The sequence below is a fragment of the Solea solea genome, chromosome 14 (genome assembly GCF_958295425.1).
Source record: "Solea solea chromosome 14, fSolSol10.1, whole genome shotgun sequence".
In the NCBI taxonomy this organism is placed as follows: Eukaryota; Metazoa; Chordata; class Actinopteri; order Pleuronectiformes; family Soleidae; genus Solea; species Solea solea.
The window spans coordinates 14,369,986-14,394,175 of NC_081147.1; the positions used below are offsets into that span (position 1 = coordinate 14,369,986).

Sequence of the window (24,190 nt, forward strand, 5' to 3'; positions counted from 1 at the left end):
ATAATAATATGTCCTGCTTTGGCAAAACTGCAGACGAAAAAGACTTAAATGGATCCAAATCCAGTCGTAGGCACAGTGTCGTCATGGAAACGTGGTTTGAAAAAGGTGTTTAAAGCAGCTTACTACCTCGTATAATTAGAAACAGTGTATTATCATGAATAAAATACTCCATTAATGTGATCAATTCACTGATGCACAACATTCAAATGTGTGACAGTATATAATAAATATTTACTATTTTCATTTAGAGTATATCTAGATCTATGTAATATAACAATTACTAGATATTTTAGCTTGAGCTTAATCCTACACCTTTTTAGTCCATTTATGTGCAAAATGTTGCTATTTAATGTGTTTTTAAGGTGTCAACACAAATGTATCTACTTTTATTTGTGAATACCTATGACGGAAATAAACTAACTAATATGCATTTGCTGCACAGAAATAACAGTTTTGATTTAAATGTCCAGTGTGTGACATTTAGGAGGGTTTATTGGTAGAAACTACCCCTAAAAAAGTGTTTGTTTAGAATAAGCCTTTTATATGTACTTCGGTAAAGGCCTTGCTTTATGGAGACCGCCATGTTGACATATTACACCTTTCAAAATAAGGCGTTATGAGCTGAAATAAAGTATTGCATTAACTACTATTAGTAAATGTGTGTGAAATATAAACAATTAAAAGCATTCATTGTAATTGGGTTATACAATAATATAAACTTAATACATGAAAACATGACTTTATGTGTGACCATACTAATAAACGCAGAACAAATAGTTTTCAATACCTTTATTTAAAACCATATTGTGACACAGACCAGAACACGTACAGAGCACACAACAGAAATAAATACCATCATGTGTACAGCGCTCATTTTCAAACAGGCTTATTGCGGCTGGCTTTAGATTTATGTCATCCAGAAAGGGAGAGGGCATGCTATGTCACCGGACAGAGATACCATCAGCAGCTGAGCTCTGTGTGCTAATCACCGTGCCTACGTTTTGACTGTAGAGTGCAGTTCACTGAAAACACGCCCTCTGCTCTGATATAAACCCAGGCTGCATCTGAATCTGAAGCAGCGAGCTCCCGTTCAGCTTTGCTTTCAGGGAGGCGTGAGGCTGCTTTAATCAAGGTCCATGTCAGGCTTGTTTTCTGCCGTTTCTGACGTGGGGTTGCCCGTGTTCTCAGTCGTTCCCTTTTCTGCACTTTCCTCCTGGGGCTTCTCCTGTCCATTGACGGGCCCGTTCTGCTCTGCGGGCGTCTCCTCCTTGGGAAGCTCCACCTTGGGTTTGGGCTTGGTCACAATGGGGTTGCAAGCAGAGAACAGCTCCTGGGAAATAAGAGAACACCCGCAACATAAAAATGTATGAAAAGAAACTGTCGTGTTGGGGATCTTAATATTCACACAGTTTTAAAACATGCAACAATAAAGTTGGCATTTCGTTAACATGTACATGAAGGTGCAACAACAGCATGAAATGCTGCAAGAGTAAAGAGAGTAGAGAGGTGAGCGGAGGAGTCCTCCATTTAGCACCTTTCACACTAAAATTAACAGGTATACCCAGAATTATTTAATCACATCACCCTAGCACAGTGTGAACAAATAAGAGGAAGAAAATAATAAAATCAACAAACAGAATTACAATTTTAACAAAAAAATTCTATTTACTGGTCAAATCTCTTAAGACAAATTTAATATTTAATTTACACAATGGAATATGGAGGTTCCCATTTTAAATATTTATAATCATGTCAAACATTGACCCTCACCTTTGTTTTCGCTTTAATGTCTTTGACTTTGACAGTGGGATCCGCTGTCAAGCTCTGTTTGCTTTGCTGGTTCATGGCGCTGTTCATCCAGATCATTGCATCACTGGCCAGTTTGTCCACCTTGGTGACATCTGCCTCATCTATGTGGTCATACTGCTCCTCCTGGAAATGAATAGAGAACATGTCACTAATTTCCGCGGACATCACAACAATACCATTATTAAATGACGTTTCCAATGTCATGAGCTGTGCAGCATACAGGGATCATCTGGACAACTAGTATGCCAGTGCCATTTCAAAGAATTACCAATCTACACAATATAAACCTTGAGCTTTACCTTCATTTTGCCTGCTTCAACAAATTTCATGTACTGCTGGATTTGTTTCCCCAGCTCTTCAAAAGCTTTTGGTCTCTCTTCTGCCTCCATGTACCTCTCCTGGATGGGCTGACCGAGTTTCTGTACATCACACAATGCAAACGTCACTTGAAAATATCAAACATGGTGACCAAGTAATGGATGAAGAAGAAAAAAAAAGAAAGAAAACCAACTAAAGCGACAAATACCTTCAACTCTGCCAGTTTGTCAATGTACACCTGTTTTGGTTGATCCTCCCCATCTTCATACAACCAGTTTTCAGTGTCCTCCAGCTTTAATGACAAAGCATCTCGATCCTAAAAATAGATTTAAAAAGAATTATGTAACACGTCATATTATACAGTGGTTATTAAGAGAACGTTGATCACAATTTTGTCTTCGCCATGATCGTTCACTTACCGACTCACTGACGTACTTCTCCAGCAGCCCATGCAGTTTGTCCCTCATGTCGTACACATACTCTTCTACGTAATTCTTGGAGTCGTTCCTCTCCTTCTCCAGCTTGTCCTGCATGATCATTTTACCCTGAAGAGAAGCCAGACAAGAACTGTAACCGACAAAGTCCTCAGAGTAGATTAAGAAGTTACTGATGGATTTAGCAAGGTTTGTGTGTGCAAGGTTTAGCTACCTCATTTTCAACAAACAGATTGAGCATGTCATCTGCAAGCTGCCACTGTGGACTGTTTTCAATCGGAAGCTCCAGCACTTTTGTTTTGACTTTGGGCTTTTTGGCTTGCGGGGGCTGGTCAGATTTCTTCTCTCCTTTACCCTCCTCCGTGGTAGTCTAAAAAAAAGGTGATAGCAAAGGCACTGAAATCTTTAACATCTCACATCCAAACCATGCTTAGAACATCTATAATTTAATGTCATCCAGTGCGTGAGTGCTGGATTAAACCCATCTTTATAAAACATATATATTTTGTTCTGCAGTTGCCATTTTTTCCCCTACTTCTTATTCCACCATATTTGTCCATTAACTAGTTTTACAAACTTCAAAACATTTAGCTCAATTAAGGACATTGTAGCTTATAGTAGTTCATAATTTCGCAAATATTCAATGTTTTCCACACATTTTACCCCATAAAAATGAATTGATTGGTCTTCAAAAACACAAATTGTCAGCTTCTTGAGGGTACCATACATTTAAATGTAGAAACTTCATTAAAACTAAAATGTTCAGCTCAATTGTTAAGGGCATTATTTAGACCACTGTCTGCCTAGCTGACATAGGGTGACATAAGGTGAAAGGCAGTGCACTACCTGGACACATCACCAGTCCATCACAGGACCAACATACAGAGAATAACAACCATTCACTCTCACACCTATGGTCAATTAAGAGTGTCCATTTAACCTGTGGGAGAAAGCTTGAATACACAGAGAGAACCCACACAGCAGCTTTATAGAAAATATTATTTATGTTTAAACAAATCCATACCTCCATCTCTTCATTCTCAGGTGGTGTCTTCTCCTCTGTCTCCTTGGGACCATCTCCCTGTGCCTCTTCCTGATCAGTTTGCATCTTGTTCTGCAGGACAAACACACAGACGCTGTTTTTCTGTCTGCAAACAACTACAAATAGAAGTTAATCTTCTGTGTAATAGGACAACTTCTGGTGGACAAAAACTACTGTGGATGTCGTACCTCTCCCTCTTTGTCACTGGTCTGTTCTGTTTCCATTGGTTCCTCTGTCTCTTCAGACTTCTGCACCTCAACCAGAGAAGCGCTGGACACACTAAAGATACCATGGATATTCACCCGCACCTTAACCTTTACCTTGGAGCTTTCACCAGATGCTTGTGGCACCACTTTCTGGATCAGAAACTGACCTGTAAAGAAGAAGAAAACAATGGTTATGACCCAAAACAAAGAGATTTAAACACTGATATTTCATCAGTTAAGACTATAGGAGTACATCTGTTCTGTAATAGTCAACAATCACTTAGAAGTAAATAGGTACATACCAATAGTGGGATCAGGGTAGGGCAGCTCTTTAGGACAGTTGTAGTAAGCCTCCAAAGAGAAAGGCTCTTTTCGGTAGAAGGTCAACACTTTGGAGAAAGGTGCTGCGTGGTTCTTGGGAAATACCTCACAATCACTGCAACAAATTAAATCATCAGAATTGTTATATTGAACATGTAAAACTGTATTACAGCATGTATATTTTATGACTCCACTCACTCATGCTCATACCCTAAAATACATTTTGAAACATATGCGATAAAGATTTTTTCTAGATAAATGCTTCTTGACCCCACCCAGCCCTGCTACTGCTGTATACACACAAATGCTCTCTTAGTCAGGTCTGATAGTATCGCTTGATAGATCCCATATTCAGATGAGGGACACGGCATACAAAAAATAATTAGTAGTCACTAAATGGTTACATTTCGGTTTTTGAATTCCAAACTGAGCTGCAATGTTTGTTGTTGTGGAAGGAAAAAAAGATCCAACAAAGTTGTTTACCTCAGGCCTTCCTCAGCAGCAGAATGCCACTTCAAGAAAATCGGATAGGGAACGATGTCAGTGATGGAGAACTCGCGTACTTTGAAGGCAGGTGACAGGATTGCACACTGTGGACACAAAACAACTATTTCAGTAAATGCAGTAAGAAAAAAAAAAAAGAAAAAAAAGAGAAAAGAAAAGAATAGACACGTATCATACATAGATGTTTATTGAAGCCAAAGGTTTACCCTGTGCTGTTAAGCAAAAATTCTTGTGTGTGTAAAAGGGAGGGTTGGTGAGTAGCTGCAAAACTAAAGCTAAAGATACCTGCAGGGCACATCCTCTGGCCACGGCCTCGTCAGCATTCAGTGTAGTGCTCAATTCCTTCCCGAAGAATTTGCTGATTCTCTCTTTGACAGCGGGGATCCTGGAAGCACCACCCACTATCTCAACTGCATAGATGTCTTCCTTTTTTAGCTCTGATGGAACAAATGTATTTATTTATTTTTTTAGGGAACATGAAATGGTTAACAAGAGGACACTGAATTCTTCAAACAGAGAAACTGGAGCAGAGATGTCAGTTAAATAAAGTGATGTGAACTACAGCTTGGAAAATAATACTCACTGGCATATTCCAGCAGACTGTGCAGAGGAGACTCGACTCGGGCCAAAACATCAGCACACATTTCTTCAAAGTGACCCCTTGTTTAAGAGAAAGGTAACTGTCAAAGTAAGAAAATGACAACCGATGGGAAATGTTGAAAGAAGCTTCACGTTGGCCTACCTGTTCATACGTCCAGAGACGTCAATGTCATTCATGAAGCACTCAATGTTAAGCGGTAGGTCTGAGGAGTTGGCGCTCATCAGTTTTTTCAGTTTTTCACACTCCTGGTACAGCCTGACCAAAGCCCTGGGCTTTGTCTTGACATCAAGCTTGTACTTTTTACCAAACTCCTCACAGAAATGCTTGACCAGTACTTCATCAAAGTCCTTTCCTCCCAATTCTGGGTCACAGGCTGTAGCGAGGACCTGAGAGACAGGAAGAAGAAGCCAACAAAGATGTAAGGTTAAGAAAAATCCTGTCTTACATAGATTGATTAAAAAAAGTAGGGCTGCTATGAATAGTTCTAGGTTTTGCCAGAAACCAATGACCAAAACAGCAGACGCGATTGCAGTAAAAGTTACAGGTGATTGCTGCCATTATATTATTGTTATTATACCTAATAACAAATCAAACAGCTGCGTGAGCTACATAAATGGTTTGACATCATACTAGCGTGACACTGTGTAGCTTAGCAATAAAGTACACAAAAGAACAACACAACACAGTAAACAGAGATCAGCAATGGAGGGCATCCAGCATCCCAATGTCTTTGCCACCCTATAGGAGCCATACCACTGTGCTTGGTACCCCAATTAAAGGGTGCCTAAAACTGGGATGTATGGAAGGTACGATTACTTTTGTACCTTTCTCAACATTTGCCAATGAAAATGCAAAAACTGCATGACATACTGCACTGAATCTATCTGTTCTGCTTGGTGGAAACAGGGCTTTTCCAGTCGGACATGTGTTAGTCCTGCATTTATTTTACAATAAAGCTTTGTTGAAAAGAAATTCATAGAAAAGGAAAAAGGAAACTGTAAAAGTAAAAAGTGCTTTTATACTGAAATGGCACCAGGATTTGTTTTATGACATATGCCACGGCTAAAGATGTGGGGAAAGATCAGTTCAGATGAGTTCTATTTCCAAAAAAAGGACAAGGTGGGCAGTGTAGACACTCTAATAAATTAACACATCTGCCTAAATGAAAACAAAAATTCTGTGATGCAGACATGCTGGACACACGGACACACACACACACACACACAGTGTAAACCTGACATTATCTAATGTTACCAGCATCTAGACTGGGACAGTGACATTTGGACATGTGACAGGGTTTAGAGTTTCAGTAAGGCTGGGCGATTAATCAATTTTAAATCGAAATCCGATTTATTTGTTTGGATGTTAAAAAAAAAAAGAAAATCGATTTTTCTTTTACTGCGCTCACTCAGCTCCATTCCTTTCCCCCTCCCTCCACTAGTTCTCTGACAATATCAACATGGCAGCGTGCGCAGAAAACAGCAAGAGTGCCGTCACAGGAAGAGACGTCCGACACAAGGATCAAGCCGAACAGTGCCGAACTGTAAATCAGTTAAAAAGACTTAACAATCCTAAAAATGTGGGTTAATCTCCGACAATTACCAGGGAAATGTCTAAAATCTTAATATTTAAGCATCACACTGCTGCTGTATTTCAGTCCAGAGTCTGTGCTCCGGTCATGGCGGACGTACTGAACAAATATTTTTAATTAACAGACACTGAAAACAACTGCTTTACAAATCACAAGACACTTTATTTTTTGGCCATATGCCCCAGCCCTAAGTTTCAGTAATGCTAGCAAGATGCTGAACAAAGTAAAAAAAAAAAGTGTCTAGAATAAGAAAGGGAAACTATGATATCACAGGTGATTTCCTTTCTTCCCTTTCTGTTGTGAAATATGAAAATCATATTCAGCACAGTTGTAAAGGAATAAACAATAATTGCATGCACACACCTTGAGTTTGCCCTTGTTAAATGCACACACTGATGTCTGGAAGCCAGAATGGCCCACATCCACAAACACCACATTTCTGGCCTTCTCCTCAGGAGCAGGCAGATCCTGTTTATAGATTCCATATGCTAATGCAACTGTAGGGAGACAGTTAAAATATTAGTCAACATTCAAAGTGCTGGAATTACAGTAGAGAAAGACAGTCACAGTCAGTGCAGCAATTTCTAACATGACCATCCTTGCCCAAGCCCAACCCAAGAAACCCTAGTACAGACCTGCAGTTGTTTCATTCATGAGCCTCAGGCAGTTGAGTCCAGCGATCTGAGCAGCATCGACTACTGATCTTCTCTCAGCGTCAGTGTAGTAGCAGGGAACCTGTTTTATAACAGAGAGGCAACATAAAATAGACCCTTTCTTTTCGAGCTTTCACTTAAACAGTTTAATTAGATTAGATTGTGACACACACACACTCTGTTGTTGTGGGTGTATCTGCATGCATTGCACTGATATGCCAGTATTTCATCTTTTTGGACTGCTGAAATTGTTTTCAGTGCATCTTTTCATACTTTCATAAAGTAGGTCATGTGTCCACCCAGACAACACTCCTGAATTAGCCCAGTCTTTTTTGTTCCCATACATATCCAACAGTAATGCTAGAGTGATGAAAAGCAACACTCGTTATCTATTGTCTTTTTTTAACATGTTAATTTATTTGGTGAGGCTGCAGCAACTTCAATCATCTCAGCAGCTCCAAGGTTTGGTCGCTCAGTAACGACAGATGTGACAGAAGCACAACCCCACAAGCACCTTGGTTACAAAGGCCAGAGTCAGAACTGTAGCAGCAGCATGTTGATACTTACAGACACAACACAGTCGGCCACAGGCTTCTTCAATGCACTCTCTGCCGTCTCCTTCAGCTTGGTCAGCAGCATAGCAGTGACCTGTTCAATGCTGAACACCTTCTCCTCTTCCATGTACATCACCTTCAGTCACAGAAAAGAAGATGTTTAAAGACTTAAAAATGTTAAGCTGCCAATGATAACTGTGGTCACAATAGTACAGTTCAATTTAAAAGCCACCATCTTGAGGTATTCACAAACAAGAAGCTCATAAATTCATGAAAGCACCAAGTGTGGAGATTTCAGAGATGGTGGAGGCTATATATAAGTTTTATTTAGTGAATAAAGAGCAAATATTGTTTAACTTTCCTTGTAGTTTAACATTACAACTAAGGAAATTGTTCATTTTTCCAATGGTCTCATCTTTTCCTTCCATCATGGTGACTTTGTATTTTCTGCTTTATGTTACATGCCTGCCATGTGCTACAGTGTAAAACACAGTATCTATCCATCTATAATTTATCAAGAATAATGCTAATATTAGCGTCCAGGTTACCATAGCCAAGCATCCATTACAACTAAAAACACCATGTACACGGCTTACTACATCACAACCATGAGCATCATATGTTAGCTCAAAATCACTCTTCAGCATGACAGGTGGCTAACTGATAAAAAGCTGATTTCACACAATGGATACATTTGCCCATTCATTTAATCTTCATTTAATCTTATTCCTGAAAAATTAGATAACTTTCCATCTGCTGCAACGTGAGTAGGAAGGAAGGAACTAGAGAAGAGACTAAATGATCTCTGCAGTTGGGCACAAGGGAAAAATGTGCGTGTGTGTGTATACATCGGTTATCAGCCCAAGTACCCCCGATATATCGGGGGTACTTGTACTTGTGTTGTGTCGGCCTAACTAATATATATATATATATATATATATATATATATATATATATATATATATATATATATATATATATATATATATATATATATACACATATACACACACACACACACACACACATACATATGTTGCTTTAAATGATAATCACTTGCATCTCCGAATCCTGCGCAATGATGACTTTGATATTCCAGTTATGTTAAGTGGGAATCACTACATATCCCCCAGAATGAGAGCAGTGGAAATGTAATATCAAACAAGTACAGTTTATTGGTGCCCCTATTGGTGCCGGGAGAGTAATCACACGTCAATTTAACTGTGAATCTTGTTTATTCTTCTCTTACCTTGATGCCAGCTGTCCCTGTGGGCATTTGCACAATATCATACACCAAGCTGTTTTTGACGCGCTGCACGTACGGATCTGAAAGTGCCCTGCCATGAAACCTCTTGAACCCTTGGACTGTGTTCTTGCAGTTTGTGACGATCTGTTACAGACAGAAAAACTCCATTAAAAAAATAAAAGTACATACATGTGTGGTGTTGAACAAAATGTGTACTATAACCATGCCTACTACAGATCATGTTAATAACTAATGCTCTATTTAACCACTGGTCCCTGTTCATGGTCATTCAAGACATTATTTTTACAACATTCCAAAATGATGAATGCAAACATTACCTGGCTTTTTGCAGCTGCTCCAATCGAGCGATTCCGAGGCCCGTAAGAAACAAATGCTCTAAAAAAACACAAACAGTCATTACTTGGGTAGCTTTTCATATAAACGTGAATGCAACAAGATGACACATAATGATGAAGTTTTCATACATGTTTTATGTTCAATAGTATGATGTTCAGAAGTAAACAAGACCCTAGTATTCCCTGACTTCTTTCTATCTGGTACCAATTTTAAAGTATGTGATTATTTTACATATTTTGGTCCCCATATCATCAGCAACAGATAAGCTAATGTGCTTCTTTGTAAATGTAGCATAATTTCTGTTAATATGAAGGTAGTTTTATTTGGAGTGGTCATTCCAAGAAACTCAGTCCAGAACCCTGATTAGTTGTAGATTTTATCAAACATGTTATCTCTTGGAAATGGCTGGTTTACCTACTCATAATAATAATGTACCCTGTATTTGCAGTATTGTTATTAACAAAGCAATGTGAAAGGTCATATTGTAGCATAGAATTACAGCATGATACTAATTAATGATGACTATGATTAACCTGCCAAGGTGGTGTGGTTCTAGACAAATCTGTGTTGTGTCGGCCTAACTATTATGCCATTACAAGTAGGGCAAATTATTAGTTGTCCTTCAATTGCAATTACACTTTGAATCAATTATCAATTAAGTGATTTATTATTTGATTAAACTATAGCCATTATATTATTTTAAATGGGCATAGATTAATCAGATAATAAAGTGTGGTGCATACACGTTGGAAACAAATCTTACCAACGTTCTCATCCTAGCATTACATTATAAAAGTTGACATTTGGTGGCATTATGTAGTAATGCTTCATCATGTTTTCTTCTACAACACAGCAATATCACACTAAAGCTTAAATCAAAAAAGCACTGTAAATAAATGTGAATGTGACTATATTACATGTCATTAACCTTTCTCTCCCTAGTTTGTGTCTTTCCTTTCTTTCCTCGTCTTGCAAGATCCAGTTTCAAGGCTATTATTATTATTATCATCATCATCATCATCATTAGCAGTAGTACTGTCATTATTATTATTATAATAATATTATGATTAAAATTGATATCAGTATAATTTTTTATCAACAAGTTCTGCTACTGCTTGTATAAATGACTATAAACATAATTGATTCAGAACTGTCTGGTCTGAACCTATAACGTCTTCCTCCTGGTCTCTTCTGTCCCTACCTCACCTCCTTCGTTCACTTTCTCCTTTCACCCCAACCAGTTGAGGCAGATGCCGCACATTTTCAATTCTGGTTCTCTCAGATCTTTTCCTGTTGAAATTTTTTTTTTCTCTCCACCAATGCCTCGTGCTCCATCATTGTGTGAATTGTCATGATTTCTCTTCTCTCTATAATACTGTAAAGGTTTCTGCCTTACTATATCTACAGTGGCTTGAGATAATGTATGTTGTGATTTGGCACTATACAAATAAAATTGAATTAAATACCTTTCAGAAAAAAAATAATAATTTAAACCTAATTACAAGAAATTGCATCTATCGATTTAAATGCAGGATGATCATTTCAAACATTAGAATAATTCTGTTGGGGATTTTTTTGCAACCGATGATCGTTATGTCATCTTTTGATAAAATAAAATTGTTCAATAATTAATAGTACACAAAACACAACCCTATGGCTACTTTTAATTAATTTAATTTAATTTAATTTAATTTAATTCCCAGGAATAAAACTAGGTAATGTCACATAAATATGTAACTACAAGCTGACGCCGATTGTAAAATGGTAAAATGACCATGTATCGGGACGTTTAGCTCGATCATCCAGACTTGTGGAGACACTGTTGCTCCATACTTCCTTCCTTAAAAGACTGTTTCTTGTCTCTAGTGTCTAATGTTCCTCTGTCTGTTCCCCTCAGAGGACAGTGGCTCAGTAAAATTAAAGTACAATGGACTGCTGTGTGGCGGACGGTGCTGACAGTCTGGTTCCGGCCTCCTCTCATCATGCGCTTATTCACGCCTGCAGCAGCAGCGGCACTTTCATCACCTGACAGATAGACCTCTTATTAAAGTCTGGAAGTAAACTCGACGACGTTACTGTGCGAAAATACCAGAATTAACACCCAAGCCCAAAAACCTGACCCAGGAGTTCTTTCAGGCTCACAATGGTTTCATTTCGGCTACAGTTAGCTTTAGCATACCGCTTCCTGTTGAGAAACCGTTAGCTTGCTAACTAGCCACGTTAGCTTCACTTCACATGAGATGCTACACAAGTCAATCCTGTCAGTCTGTCAAGGCAGATGACAGAACCCAGATTAAAAACACACCAACTCACCGCTGACACTCGCAGCAGTACACTCACTACTTACGGTGTGCATCGGTCGCTGTATTCGTTAGCGACTGTTTCAATCCCACCGGCTCTGGCTACGGCTACATAGCAGTTCATGAATCCAACGTCAAACCCGACGACTGACATCTTTAGCGGCTAACAGAACAGCGTGGAGTACGGTGATTACAGAGAGGAACTTGGCTCAGTGTGGAAATAAAACAGCAGCTACAGTGGGCTTCGGTCAGTGGATGATGATGATCCACCCTTACTCTTCTTCCATGTAACTGAGCGGCAGCATGCGGTAAGAAGGTAGGTGCACCGGCTGATGCGTGTGAGCGTTCAGGAATTTTCTGACCAATAGCGTACTACCGCAAAGACGCTGTACCCGCAGATCATGCGCCGCCTACAGGCCAAACGTGGTCACTACAGTGGCGTATCTCGCCCATGTACTACCGCATTTCCCACAGATATATGCAAGAAATATGAAATATGCATGAGGTAGGGAGTTCCGACTTCCAAGTGCAGTGAAATTGTGAAATTATTACATTTCTATACAGAATTTGATTTTAGTTGAACTCAAAGCTGTCAAGATTTACAGTAAACTGAGTATAATAAAATTAAAAGTATAAATAATTGAAGTTATAAATGGGGAAGGGCCACCACCACAACTTCGTGTAAGACTACAAACCATGTAAACCAGTCTTTCTCCAATCATTTCATACAAGGACCCACTTCTTAAAGATGACAAACTAGTGCGACCTAATTCACTATAAACAGCCATAAGTAAATTTGTGTATAAAATAACATTTCTTTTACAATTATATTTTGAACAAACTGGACATTTTCAAGCGATATCATTGATAAATTAAATAACCTTAATATTAAGAAAGTGTAGGGAGGAGAGTTGATGGATGTTAAATTTTCTTACATTTTGCATGAAAAATAATAAAGGCAATCAGGTACTTATACAATCGTATTGTACTATGTAATGATCTGTTTTTTCAAAATTGAACACCCACCCACCGTCACCACCATCATTACAACTACAGCAGTGAAGTACAAACACGTTAATATATTACATCAGCGTTTTAGAGCTTTATCACCAATATCAAATTAAGCAACACATCGTTATATACATCTATTCATTTAGACCAGTAAGAAAAATATCAGAATTCGGGTAACTAATCTGTACCCATCACATTTTCCCACATCTCAAAATGACGTCTTGTTTTTTTGTTTATTCGACACACATCCCAAAAACCCAACAATATTTCTTCCAGTCTTATTTTGTATGATAAATTATGCAAAAAAAACAACCTTAAGTGTTAAGTTGTATTATAACTCAAAATGAATCACTTATTTGACATCTATATTGAACAAATAGCAGGAGGAGACAACTGAAAGTAACCAGTCAAAACACATTTCACGTAAATATTTTTCATCTTTATTGGTAACACATACAGATTTTGAATGAAGAACAGGGGGCAGCTTTCAGTGGTGGCAGAAGTTTATTCATCCTTCTCATAGTTTGCAGGATTCTTCCTCTTGCTCTGTTCATGGTCATGGTTGGCCCAGGTGTATGTCAGGTATGCGGCGATCATTGCTGCAAAAAGGGAGGATCACATAATTGGCACCAGGATCTCAACAATACAAATACGAATTTAATGGTTTATGGTTCATGTTTGATTGCACTTTAACCCCAAGGGGAAATGTGTGTTTATACTTGTGTTATAGTTAAAATGAATGCAAACTTGTTTGGAATAACTTCTTTGTCATTTGTATGTTGTTGCTGTTTATTTATTTTTTTAAATGGTGGAGAATGTCATCCTCCCGAGCATCATCTCACCCTCAAATTTGCAGTCAAAGCTTCCATTATGATCTCTTTTGGGGGATCAATAAGGGTGCATCTTAAGTATATCCCACTCAATACCGAGGCGTCCCAAAATAACGGTTTTCGTTGTTGTTGATGCATGCAAAAAAGGTGTTCAAGCACATATGTGCCATTTGAGAAGACAGTCATTTTCAAATGCAACACATTTTTAGTTCTGTTATGAAACATCAAATGTGATCTGATGTGGATCTGGTTTAAAATCTAAAATTGAAGAATGTCGCAGGCACTGATTTTAGGTTTAAGCTCGAAAAGGAAAATAGAGACTCAAAACCTGAACTGTATGCATATGTATGCATTTCCAGTAGAAGCATAAAGCTATGGTATTTTGTCAAGGACTTCTAGCTGATATCACAAGTTGAAATTTGAGTTATCAAAAAATATGCAATACTTAGATACTTGAGTATCGACCAAGTCTAAATATAAAATGTTAATACACTACAAACAAAAGACTCACGGGGGGCAATTTTGAAGACCGATCCTTTGAACCGTCTCCACACGTTGGGGAGTCCCTTGGAGAAGTAGTTGGGGAAAGCCCTCTGCTCAAATGGAGACAGGCTGTATGTGATTACATGCCTCAGCCTGGCCAAATCTCCGAAGTGGCCGCCCATCTTTACCAGAGAGAAAAAACAGGACGAGATTCACACATTTAATTATTACACAGACAACAACAGGTCAGAAACCGATGACAAAATTAAGGACAACATGGCTGTATTTCACTGTGAAGGACTGCGAGACATGTCATCACCATATCTGAACGTGAATCTTATTATTATTAATAATAATAATAATAATAATAATAATAATAATAATCACAATAATAACAACAACTACATGTAAAGGTGTTGGTTTAAAATGGCAAGCGAATCCTTTCTTGGAAAACACATTAAGGATCTAAACAGAAATAACGACTAGAAAATGAATATCACAGGAAGGTGATATTGGTGATAGCGCAACGTTAGCATCTAGCTCTGGGTTAGATGTTAGCTACCAAAGTACACAGAGACATTTGAAACGTTTCTTTCACCGCCACGTTAACGGCGTCGTTACATCAGAAATAACAAAACCTCACTAACCCCTAACACAGTAAAGCAGACATCTGCGAAACAATTTCGTTGTGTAAACTAATATAACGCTGCGTTTACACTGTGACATTGAAGCTTACCCTGCTGCTGCTGCTGCTGCTGCTACTCGACAGTCCTAATCAAGTCCCGGTGTCCTTCCTTTAAATCCAGGCGTCAGTTGTCATTACTGCCGCCTGCCGGTCGGGAGGGTGATCGCAACGCCCACAGATATTTAATAAACAGGATACCTGTGAAGACTTTGATCTAAAATCGCTCTACATATCCGGACCATAACATATTGATAACAATAATCGCAGGCAGGTCGCTATCAGAGTTAATGTAAAAGCCACATTTTTTCCTGTTGTATTTCTCCCTCAGAAAAAGACAGCAGAGGCAGCATCTGTGCAGCCACAGGAATAGAGGTGGGAATCACAGGGTACCTCAGGGATACAATACATAGTTCACGATACCAATACGATACACAAATTATTCCGGGATAATCAATATATTGCAAGACAATCATATAGCGATACACAAACAATATCAAATGTCCGTGAAAAATTAAAAGTACAGGGTTTCTCTATTTATTCACAACAAGCTGCATTAAGTCTATGTATTGAACGTGGATGGGGCATCTCTCAAGGTAGCTTTCTCCATTATCCCGCTGTAAACTCTTCTTCAGCCAGGTATCTACGCCCATGTTTCCCTCATTAATTTGAGGAGTGTTTACTTTAGAGCACCTTAATTGACATTTGCCCTGGCATATCGATTATTGTATTGCACAAGGAAGGACAATGATATATCACCAAATCGATATTTTCACCCAACCCTACAGAAGAATCTGCAGTATTATTACTAAAATTACCCATCGGCTTTGAACCCTCATATTAAATCATTGTGCTGAAATATGATGCAGTATACAAGACAAACAGACACTGAAGCAGTTTGTCTCGTATACCGCGTCATATTTCAGCACATTTCATATGCAAGACGGTACTACTAAAGGACGGTTTAGTATATTTCAATAATCGCAGTCAGGTCAATATCAGAGTTATATAGTATCTTGGAGTTTACTGAGGTAGAGGCAGCACTTGTGCAGCCACAGGAATAGCGGAATCATGCATATGGCGTAATATTTCCGCACATTTCAAATGCAAGACTAATATGTTATAGTTTAGTGTAGTTTGTCAGTATTGCACATCATATCTTCCTCATTAAAAAAAGGTTTCAAAATATTTTGTCAAGGAAAGTTCCTGTTTTCATCAGTGAGAGCTGGTCGGTAAAGCCTCAGTGTTTCCTACAGTGTTTGTGCTGCTAGTGTTTTTACATTGTACCTGAAGTAGTTTCTTGTCTGCTGCATCTGTATAATATTACTATTCAAACACTCGATGTTACGCTCTCAAAATATATATAATAAGTGAGCATGTCTATGTACATGTCTTAAATAAGGACCAACTGTCAAACAAACCCATCTTTGTGAGGACACAACTTTAACAGGCAATTTGAGAATTAAGTACTGGTTAGGTTTAGGGTTAGGCATTTAGTATTGATGGTTAAGGTTAGGGTAGGGGGCTAGGGAATGTGTTACGTCTACGCGTGTCCACACAAAGAATGCAAAACCAGTGTGTGTGTGATTCTTTTGACTCATCACTCAAAGGACAGAGCAAACACTCAAAAATTCTTTCTCTTGATTCTTTACTGCATATATTCCCTGTTGTGAGCATTTTAGCCAGTTGTATGCAGACAGACAATATTTATGCCTATATATTTTTTTCTTTTTTTTTTTCCAACTTGTCAACATATTTTCATTCTGTTATCTCTAAACTGAGCACAGATACACAGTGAATTCATTCAATTTGTATAAAGAGACATGACATGCTTTCAGTCACATTCAACCAGTACAAAGTCAGATGCATGCAGTCACTCAGTGACCAGAAGTAATAAATACACACTGAAACCTTGACAACTTTCATTCTGGACATTATGAAGACAGATGCCTGTAATCCCCAGGAATAAAACGATATGTAAAAGGTTTGATAAGGATTTGTAACTGCTTCGTCATCTTTTTATCCACAACAGGGCTACTTAAAACTTGACGATTGTGTTAAATGAAAGAATAACAGACCACCCAACCAAAATAAGTTAACAGAAAATAACTTAAAAGAAAATCATATATAAATCATACATCACACATTTTCTTCTTCAAGTGTGTCAGACTCAATGCCATCATGCAAACAGCAACTGGAACAATAGGATGCATTTTTTCACCCTCTCTTCTCTCGCCTTAATGAAATGAAAACAAATGTCACCTTTTCCATGTTTTTCATTGGGATAAAATACTTCTTGAATTTTAAGTATACACACCTGCTCCAGATCATGCACAACAATTTTATAAATTCATGAAATCACTGAGGCTCGTCAGAATATCTGATACTGGGATAATGAGGAAACACTCTGGAGGTAGAGTCCACCTGTGCAGACTGTTGAGGCGTCTGCACAGAAAAACAAGTATTGGTTAGTAGGCAGTTTAGCGACATGTGCACCTGGTGGCGACCATGTCCTCAAACTCCTTGTAGACATACGATCCGTCCTCTTCAAAGATCATGACACTCAGCGGGCTGTAGTGTGAGGGAATACACGAGGGCCTGGGCACGGAGGAGTCGAGCTTCTCGTAGATGATGTTTTGCACCATGGTGTGGACGGGTGAGCCGTAGATGAAGCCCATGGTCCTCGGGCAGATGCCTCTGCAGTATCTGGGGTTGTACTTGGGAGGAAAAACAATCCAGTGATCCAGCTTGAGTTGGCTGAATCGCACCCTGAAATCATACAAGGCACAATCACTTGTTGGGAACTCGGAGCTGGGGAGAAGCTCAGGCAGGTGGATGTCCAGGCTTTTATCACCTCGTTTGTTCTTGAGAGATTGTCTCTTCCATCTCCTCTTGTGCCCAAACCTCTGTACTGGTTTGAGCACCATCTGCTTGTGAAATGTGGTCGCTGCAGTGCTCGCCCTCTCACCCGGTTTAGCGTTGCCCAATGACCTCTGGTAAGTGATTTTGCTGGTGTCATTGAGATAGAGCAGCAGAGGGGGGGGCCTCAGACTCAACTCCAGTGTGCCTTTATGCCCATCGCTTCTGACTCTTTGTTCATCTGGGCAGGTGACATTGATGAACAGGTGTATGTGCTTCTTCTGAAACTTTAAGAGAGGCTTGACAAATGAGGTGACGTCAACCTCCACCCAGTTCTTCTTGCTCCTCCCATCAGCTGTAAAGTTCACAGCGTGGTGGACGACAGGACACAGCCGACGCTGGTGTGACTGCTCCTGCTCCTTGACACTGAGGTAGCAAACAGAGTTAATGGGTGCTGCGCGGTTGTCATCCAAACTGTACAGCAGAGCTGACTTTAAAAGCTGTTCTTTTCTTCTTACTTGATCAAGACTGAAGGAAAGATCCTGCATATAACTTTCTGCGGGAGAATATGGAAGAAAGACAACAAAGTGGTGTCACTATTGCACAGCATGTCATGCTCATAAATAGGGGTGGGAATCACAGGGTACCTCGCGATAGTAATAATATTCTGTGATAATATATATCGATGAAAATTGTATAGCGATACATCGCAATATCTGTCTAACTGAAGAAAACAAAACGTCTGTGTAAAGTTAAAAAGTTAAAATAGAGAACAAATTGCATACAGTCTATGTATTGACCGTGAATGGGGCATCTCTTAAAGTAGCTTTCTCCACCATTATCCCGCTATAAACACCCTCTTCTTCAGCCAGGTAACTTCTGCCCCTGGACTGTTTACTTTAGAGCACCTTAATTTGCTAAAATATCAATATTTGCCCGTATCGTTTATCATATTGCATGAGGAAGGACGACGATATATCACCAAATCGATAGTCTGACCCACCCCTACTCATAAAAAGAGGAGTTATTCTCAGAATAATATGAGACAAAGTTTGCAAGTTTCAAAGTTTGTCTGCCAAGGACGGCTCCCATTTCCACCACTGAGATGATGAGGTAATATCCAAGTGTAGGCACAAACAAAGCTGACTGGTTTATTCTCCAGAGACTAAGGAAAGAAGTGTAGACGTAACACATTCCTTAGCAGGAAGACCTGTGTAAATGTAGGAAACACAGCTCCTGTTTCATAACCATCTATCCAAACCTCAAAGATCGTTGCATTATAAGCTGAATTCGGGGGCTCTACTCTCTAAATTGAGCTTATGTTTTGTTTCTATTAAAAAGGCACAAAAGATAAGCAGCTTTTTGTTGTGAGTCCTGTAATGCTGTGCAAAGCAGTAATGCCTAAAGCCTAAATCACATCTAGACAATCACGTTTGTGGAAATTTGACTACACAAACAAATTTAAACGTGGCTGAACGTCACCTGCTTGATACAGATTGATACATATTGGTTCAACAAAGAAGGAAATGTTGTTAAACTTAGCTGTTTAAACTTGTCAAACACTTGCCATTTCAACTCCAGCAATTGACTGTTGAGCACAATATACAATGAAAATAAATTATTATTTATTGACCACATCAATCACATCATTGGGTCAACACAACGCAGGTACCTCCTTAGCTGATGTGCTCTTTGACTGATGCTATTTCCCTCAGAATCATTTATATAATAGCGCTGAGTGAACAATGTGATTGTTCCATTTTTCCCATCAAAAGAGCAACGTTTGAGTAATTAAATTCCTGCAGCACAGCAGAATCTCATCCTAATGCTGTTAGGTCACATGTTTTATCTCAGTGCTTTGTCAGATTGTACTTAGTCATACTGATTTTGATTACTTTGCAATTAACTGGTAGGCTCTAATCTATCACTAACTATATGACTACTACTTTAACAACTACGGCTGGGCAATATAGCAAAAATCAGGCGATATCAAGAATCATTGTGTTTCTGAGTGTTTGCACAGTGCATATACTGTACTGTGTATATTTAAGCTTTGTTATATTCAAGAAAATTATGATATCAGGGGTGGCACAATACCACTTTTTCATGTCCGATACCAATATCACAAACTCAAGGATATACCGATACAGTTATTTTAGGCTTGTGCTGAGTCATTTTAAGCTATTTCAAGGAAGACACAATGATCCAACTGTGTGACATAAAATATAATTAAACAACCCACAACATGACTCGGCTAAAATGCTGTTGGTGAGTCATATTGACATTTTTACAGGCCGTGCACAGTGAAGCAAGTGATATAATGGATTTTTGGATTGCATCAGGTTTTACATTCCTATCTGTCTGATATATGATGCAGTGATTATGACCAATATTGGACCGATATCTTATAGAAATCGTACACTGTGAATTTAGGCTTTGATGGCACTTAATGTCAATAATTGACATTAATATTCGTTGTTAATCTAGTGCCATATATACCTAAATAAGTATGTATATTAAATTCATTTTTCTGTTATTGTGTTATTCTGTAATTGTTCTGTTATTTCAGGGGATGGTTAATTTAATCATTTGCTTTCTCATCCAGCTCTGAATATTGTCACAGTGTGAGTGACTAGTGTCAACCTGTAGCTGAACTCTGTGTGTGTTTCTTTTACCTTTGTTACTCTTTGCGAGACACTCATCTTGTGGCTTGATCAGTCGGACTGTGTTGTAGATTTTGCTCCCGTCCAGACTCCTCTGCACTCTGGAGGACTTCTTGTAAACCTCGGTCAGATATTTCATGTACCTGTGCTCGGGTTTTATCTTTTTCTTCAGACCTGGGCTCCAGCTCGGGCCTCCGTGCTCCGCCAGCGCCTTGAGCAGCGGGGAGAAGATGCTGCTGTACGGGTAGCTGAGCTCGCCCAGGCTGCGCAGAGCAGTGGGGGCAGCCGGAGCGGACGAGACCGGCGGGCAGCTGTGGGTGACCAGCAGAAGGAGGACAACGGTGCGAAAATAACGAAGGGTAGCTGATATCAGCGTTGGTTTTTCCATTATATAAACAACGGCACTAGTTGAACACTTGAAGACACTCTCTGCCGAGAGCTCGAGATCAACAAGAGCGCGCACGTGTCGCCGCTGATCAACACACGCAGGTGTTTGCAATCAACTCCATCACTCGAGTGGAAATATTATCACAGTAGGAGTGAAACTGAACCAAAAGTGAACTACAGAGAAGATTAAAAAACAGTTTATTTTATTTTATATTTATCACAGTATAAAGGATGTGGACTGTAAAAAATAAAGGATTTACTGGACTTACTAAAACCTCACTGGATACAAGTCAACCTTAAGCTCCACGTACAGGTATGTTCAAGCGGGCAGTGGCGTGTACAGTCATTCAGGGGCTTAAGTGAATAAAGGGGCACTCTCATAATAGTCATTGAAAAACAAACAAAACAAAAAAGTTACAGTGGCAGATTCTTTACTTATATTGCCCCAGATATGACATGGGGAAAAAAAACTTGTATTCATGGCCATGAAATAGCTTTAACATGCACATGAAATATTAGTTGTGGCCCCATAATACGTAGAACATGTGCACAAAAGATTAATTTGTGTAATAATTCGGAAATAATTTTTGGTAATCATGAATGCTTGCAGTGCCAGGCATTGAGAATGTCTTTGTAACTCATTCCCAGCCTAAAATAAAACTCTCTCACACATGTCTTGTGCAGCTTCAGCCTTCTTACGCAATGTTTTGCTTACGCAGCTCTCAAGGTAATTCATGGGAATGATGTTAATGTTATGAAGTAGTATTTGTGTGCAAGTTATACCTATTTTGTGGCCAAATAAAGAGTATATGGGTCTCCGTAACTTTAGCATTGAAAATGGTTACTGCAACTCCAATTCAAAACATTGCCAGAGGTTTCCAAATTCGACCAAATACAGAAATGAAAACATGCACTTATACCCAGTGCTACACTATGTTTATGTTCATAACTGCAACCACCCGTCTGTTTTATTGTCTTTTTAAAACATTTAACCTATTAGGCTAATTTTAGCATGTCAGCAACAGACGGAAAATAAGAATTGAAGTGTGTCTGCTTTAGAGCAGTGATGGCGAATTATCACATGATGAGAAGAGATGACAAGTTGAGGGGGAAAACAATTATATACATTAAATATTCACTAACAAAGTTTATGAGAGAGAGTGTGACTGTTTTGCTTCCCTGTGATGGAGAAAAACAGGCGTGTTTGTTGTCATCTTCCTCTTTGCATTAATACTATTATGGATATTAATCTTAATACCAGTTGATGTTATGGTTATTGTAACCATATGTCTCTCTTCTATTAGTTTGTGTTACAATTCCTGCTATTTTTCTACACGTACATGTTTCCACTCTTTGTAAATTTGATGTTTTGCACATCCAGTCTTGTATAAAGTACCTAAAAGGGATATTTGAGTAAAAGTACAAGTATCTTACCAGTATCTTATAATATTACTTAAGTAAAAGTCTTAAATTATATGACATTCACTGTGCTTAAGTATCAAAAGTAATTTTCTGATATAAAATGTACTTATAAAATAAGTACATTATAAAAGTAAAAGTATTAAAAAAGTGAGGAGTTATTGAGCCATGGTGGGTCAGTGGTAGGGCGAGTTGTCTTTCAACTGGAAGGCTGTGGGTTCAATTTCTGGCTCTACTTGTCGATATGTGTCCTTGAGCAAGACACTTAATCCCATGTTGAAGTGAGTGAATGGCAAAACTATAGCGTAAAGCAGCTCATCAAGACTAGAAAAGCTCTATATAAATACAGACCATTACCAACTGTTCTGATTTGATTTGGTAGTAACGAGTAACAAAGATAGAGGAAATATAATGGAGTAAATTGAAAGTTGTTAGAAATATGAATAACAAAGTGAATCACATGAATTGTGTTGCAATTTTAGGGTATTATTACTAACTTTTGATTGAATTTAATTCAATTGAGAATTGTATAAAAACAGAAAGTGGTCATGGTTCTGCCATGTTACCTGTGTTAACTTTGCACTTTCTTATTTGGCATGTTTTTTTTTTTTTCAATCTTGAGCCCATAGTTTCATGTTTTGTCTACTAATACTGACTAGTATCAGGGTAAAAAAAACAACCTTTGCATGGCTGAATTCTGTGATGATGGTAGTGGATTGCCCTCTACTGACTTTAACTATAAACTACAACTGAAAGGACCACAATGAATTCACTACCAGCTAACCTTATCTCAAGTATTTAAATATTCAGTTGGTACTATCATAGAATGGATAAATGACCTAACAGAGTTGGTTTTATCAGCACTTAATCCTCTAACAAGCAAACTAATTTACCAGCAATGTACAGTTTAATTTGTTCAGCACAAGCCTTTGTCATGTTGTGTGGTGAAGTCTTTTTTTTTTAAACATTCAGATAAAACATAAAGCTACATAAACACAATCTCTTTTTCTGTTTTGCTGCTACTGTTAGTCGACCACACATTTGAGCATGTTGCTCCCACAGGAAATGACACAGGACCTGGACCACATCACACTATTGTTGAAAAGACTCTGAAGTTTGGAAACTTTGTCCAGAGGATCAAATAATAGATAGGAAACCTCCCCTGTGCTGCTTTTCCTTTTCCATCCGCAGAGTATACTTTGCAAGAAAAGTTTTCGTTGTGTGATAAAAAACAGTTTAGGATTATAATGAATATAGTTGCTGATGAGTGCAGCTGTCTGTTGTTGCTGCTGCACACCGCTTGTTTTCCATATAACAAGACAAAGCACATTATTCTGGTGCAGTTTAACTTGTGGCTTCATTGTCTGAGATTCAACTCTGTTTGTGTCATCAGGGATTGTAACTCTCTGGGTCAGAAGAAGATTAAAACTTTCTGTGCATATGTGATATATGAAGGTTATTCAGTCACTCAAACATTAAAATGTGATTGAGTAGGTCTGGGTTTGGGTTCCACATAAGTTATGTTGGTACAGTTGATTTTGAACATGTTTGAAAACACAATCCTGCATTTAACCACAGTTTGTTTTTTTCAAAGATCAGCTTCTTAGTGTTGAACTTAGTTGTACTGAACGATTACTATGTGGTTTTGTGTTTTCCACCACGGCAATCCAAAAAAGGGGCCCCATGTGGTTTCACGAAGGGAAGCTCATCCATTAAAACCTCAAGTTCACAAAGAGCCTGATAAAGGAGACATTCCACTAACCTGACCACTCGCCTGCAACTGGCCCCACTTAGTGCCCCACTGATTTTACTGAAGTACAGAGCTATCCTCTCAAACTGTTAAAGTCGACATCAGTTAATTCTACATGAAACATTTTCATGTTTTCTTTAAATAACTGATTTTATTTTTTTTAAATGATT

General features: G+C 38.6%; 3 protein-coding genes across 3 annotated transcripts; all 3 read right to left on the minus strand.

The window, feature by feature from the left end:
* Positions 1 to 774: 774 nt before the first annotated feature.
* Positions 775 to 12,301, minus strand: hspa4b (heat shock protein 4b). The gene is made up of 19 exons (XM_058650005.1): positions 11,984 to 12,301; positions 9,618 to 9,675; positions 9,283 to 9,423; positions 8,047 to 8,169; positions 7,462 to 7,561; positions 7,190 to 7,323; positions 5,377 to 5,621; positions 5,218 to 5,294; positions 4,920 to 5,071; positions 4,614 to 4,720; positions 4,112 to 4,245; positions 3,792 to 3,976; positions 3,586 to 3,675; positions 2,776 to 2,931; positions 2,547 to 2,672; positions 2,336 to 2,443; positions 2,109 to 2,228; positions 1,771 to 1,932; positions 775 to 1,330 (listed from the first exon to the last, which is right to left on the minus strand). Exons 1-19 carry the CDS (start codon positions 12,088 to 12,090, stop codon positions 1,124 to 1,126), a joined length of 2,532 nt encoding a protein of 843 aa, XP_058505988.1. The 5' UTR covers positions 12,091 to 12,301; the 3' UTR covers positions 775 to 1,123.
* Positions 12,302 to 13,364: 1,063 nt separating this feature from the next.
* LOC131472633 (cytochrome b-c1 complex subunit 8) lies at positions 13,365 to 14,451 on the minus strand. The gene is made up of 2 exons (XM_058650007.1): positions 14,289 to 14,451; positions 13,365 to 13,546 (listed from the first exon to the last, which is right to left on the minus strand). The coding sequence occupies exons 1-2, from the start codon at positions 14,440 to 14,442 to the stop codon at positions 13,452 to 13,454; spliced, it is 249 nt and encodes an 82-aa protein (XP_058505990.1). The 5' UTR covers positions 14,443 to 14,451; the 3' UTR covers positions 13,365 to 13,451.
* A 2,360-nt stretch (positions 14,452 to 16,811) lies between these two features.
* Positions 16,812 to 20,959, minus strand: gdf9 (growth differentiation factor 9). Its single transcript, XM_058650006.1, has 2 exons — positions 20,477 to 20,959; positions 16,812 to 18,357 (listed from the first exon to the last, which is right to left on the minus strand). Exons 1-2 carry the CDS (start codon positions 20,850 to 20,852, stop codon positions 17,423 to 17,425), a joined length of 1,311 nt encoding a protein of 436 aa, XP_058505989.1. The 5' UTR covers positions 20,853 to 20,959; the 3' UTR covers positions 16,812 to 17,422.
* Positions 20,960 to 24,190: the final 3,231 nt, after the last annotated feature.

What these genes read in the sequence shown, in the direction of transcription:
- hspa4b (XM_058650005.1), bottom strand. Translation starts at nt 12,090, where the DNA reads ATGTCAGTCGTCGGGTTTGACGTTGGATTCATGAACTGCTATGTAGCC. An exon ending in TACAGCGACCGATGCACACC is followed by an intron (nt 9,676 to 11,983) that starts GTAAGTAGTGAG and finishes GTGTTTTTTTAG; the next exon opens with AGCATTTGTTTCTTACGGGC. An exon ending in GCTGCTGAGGAAGGCCTGAG is followed by an intron (nt 4,246 to 4,613) that starts GTAAACAACTTT and finishes AATTTGTTGCAG; the next exon opens with TGATTGTGAGGTATTTCCCA.
- LOC131472633 (XM_058650007.1), bottom strand. Translation starts at nt 14,442, where the DNA reads ATGGGCGGCCACTTCGGAGATTTGGCCAGGCTGAGGCATGTAATCACA. An exon ending in GGTCTTCAAAATTGCCCCCC is followed by an intron (nt 13,547 to 14,288) that starts GTGAGTCTTTTG and finishes CCCTTTTTGCAG; the next exon opens with CAATGATCGCCGCATACCTG.
- gdf9 (XM_058650006.1), bottom strand. Translation starts at nt 20,852, where the DNA reads ATGGAAAAACCAACGCTGATATCAGCTACCCTTCGTTATTTTCGCACC. An exon ending in TCTCGCAAAGAGTAACAAAG is followed by an intron (nt 18,358 to 20,476) that starts GTAAAAGAAACA and finishes ATTCTCCCGCAG; the next exon opens with AAAGTTATATGCAGGATCTT.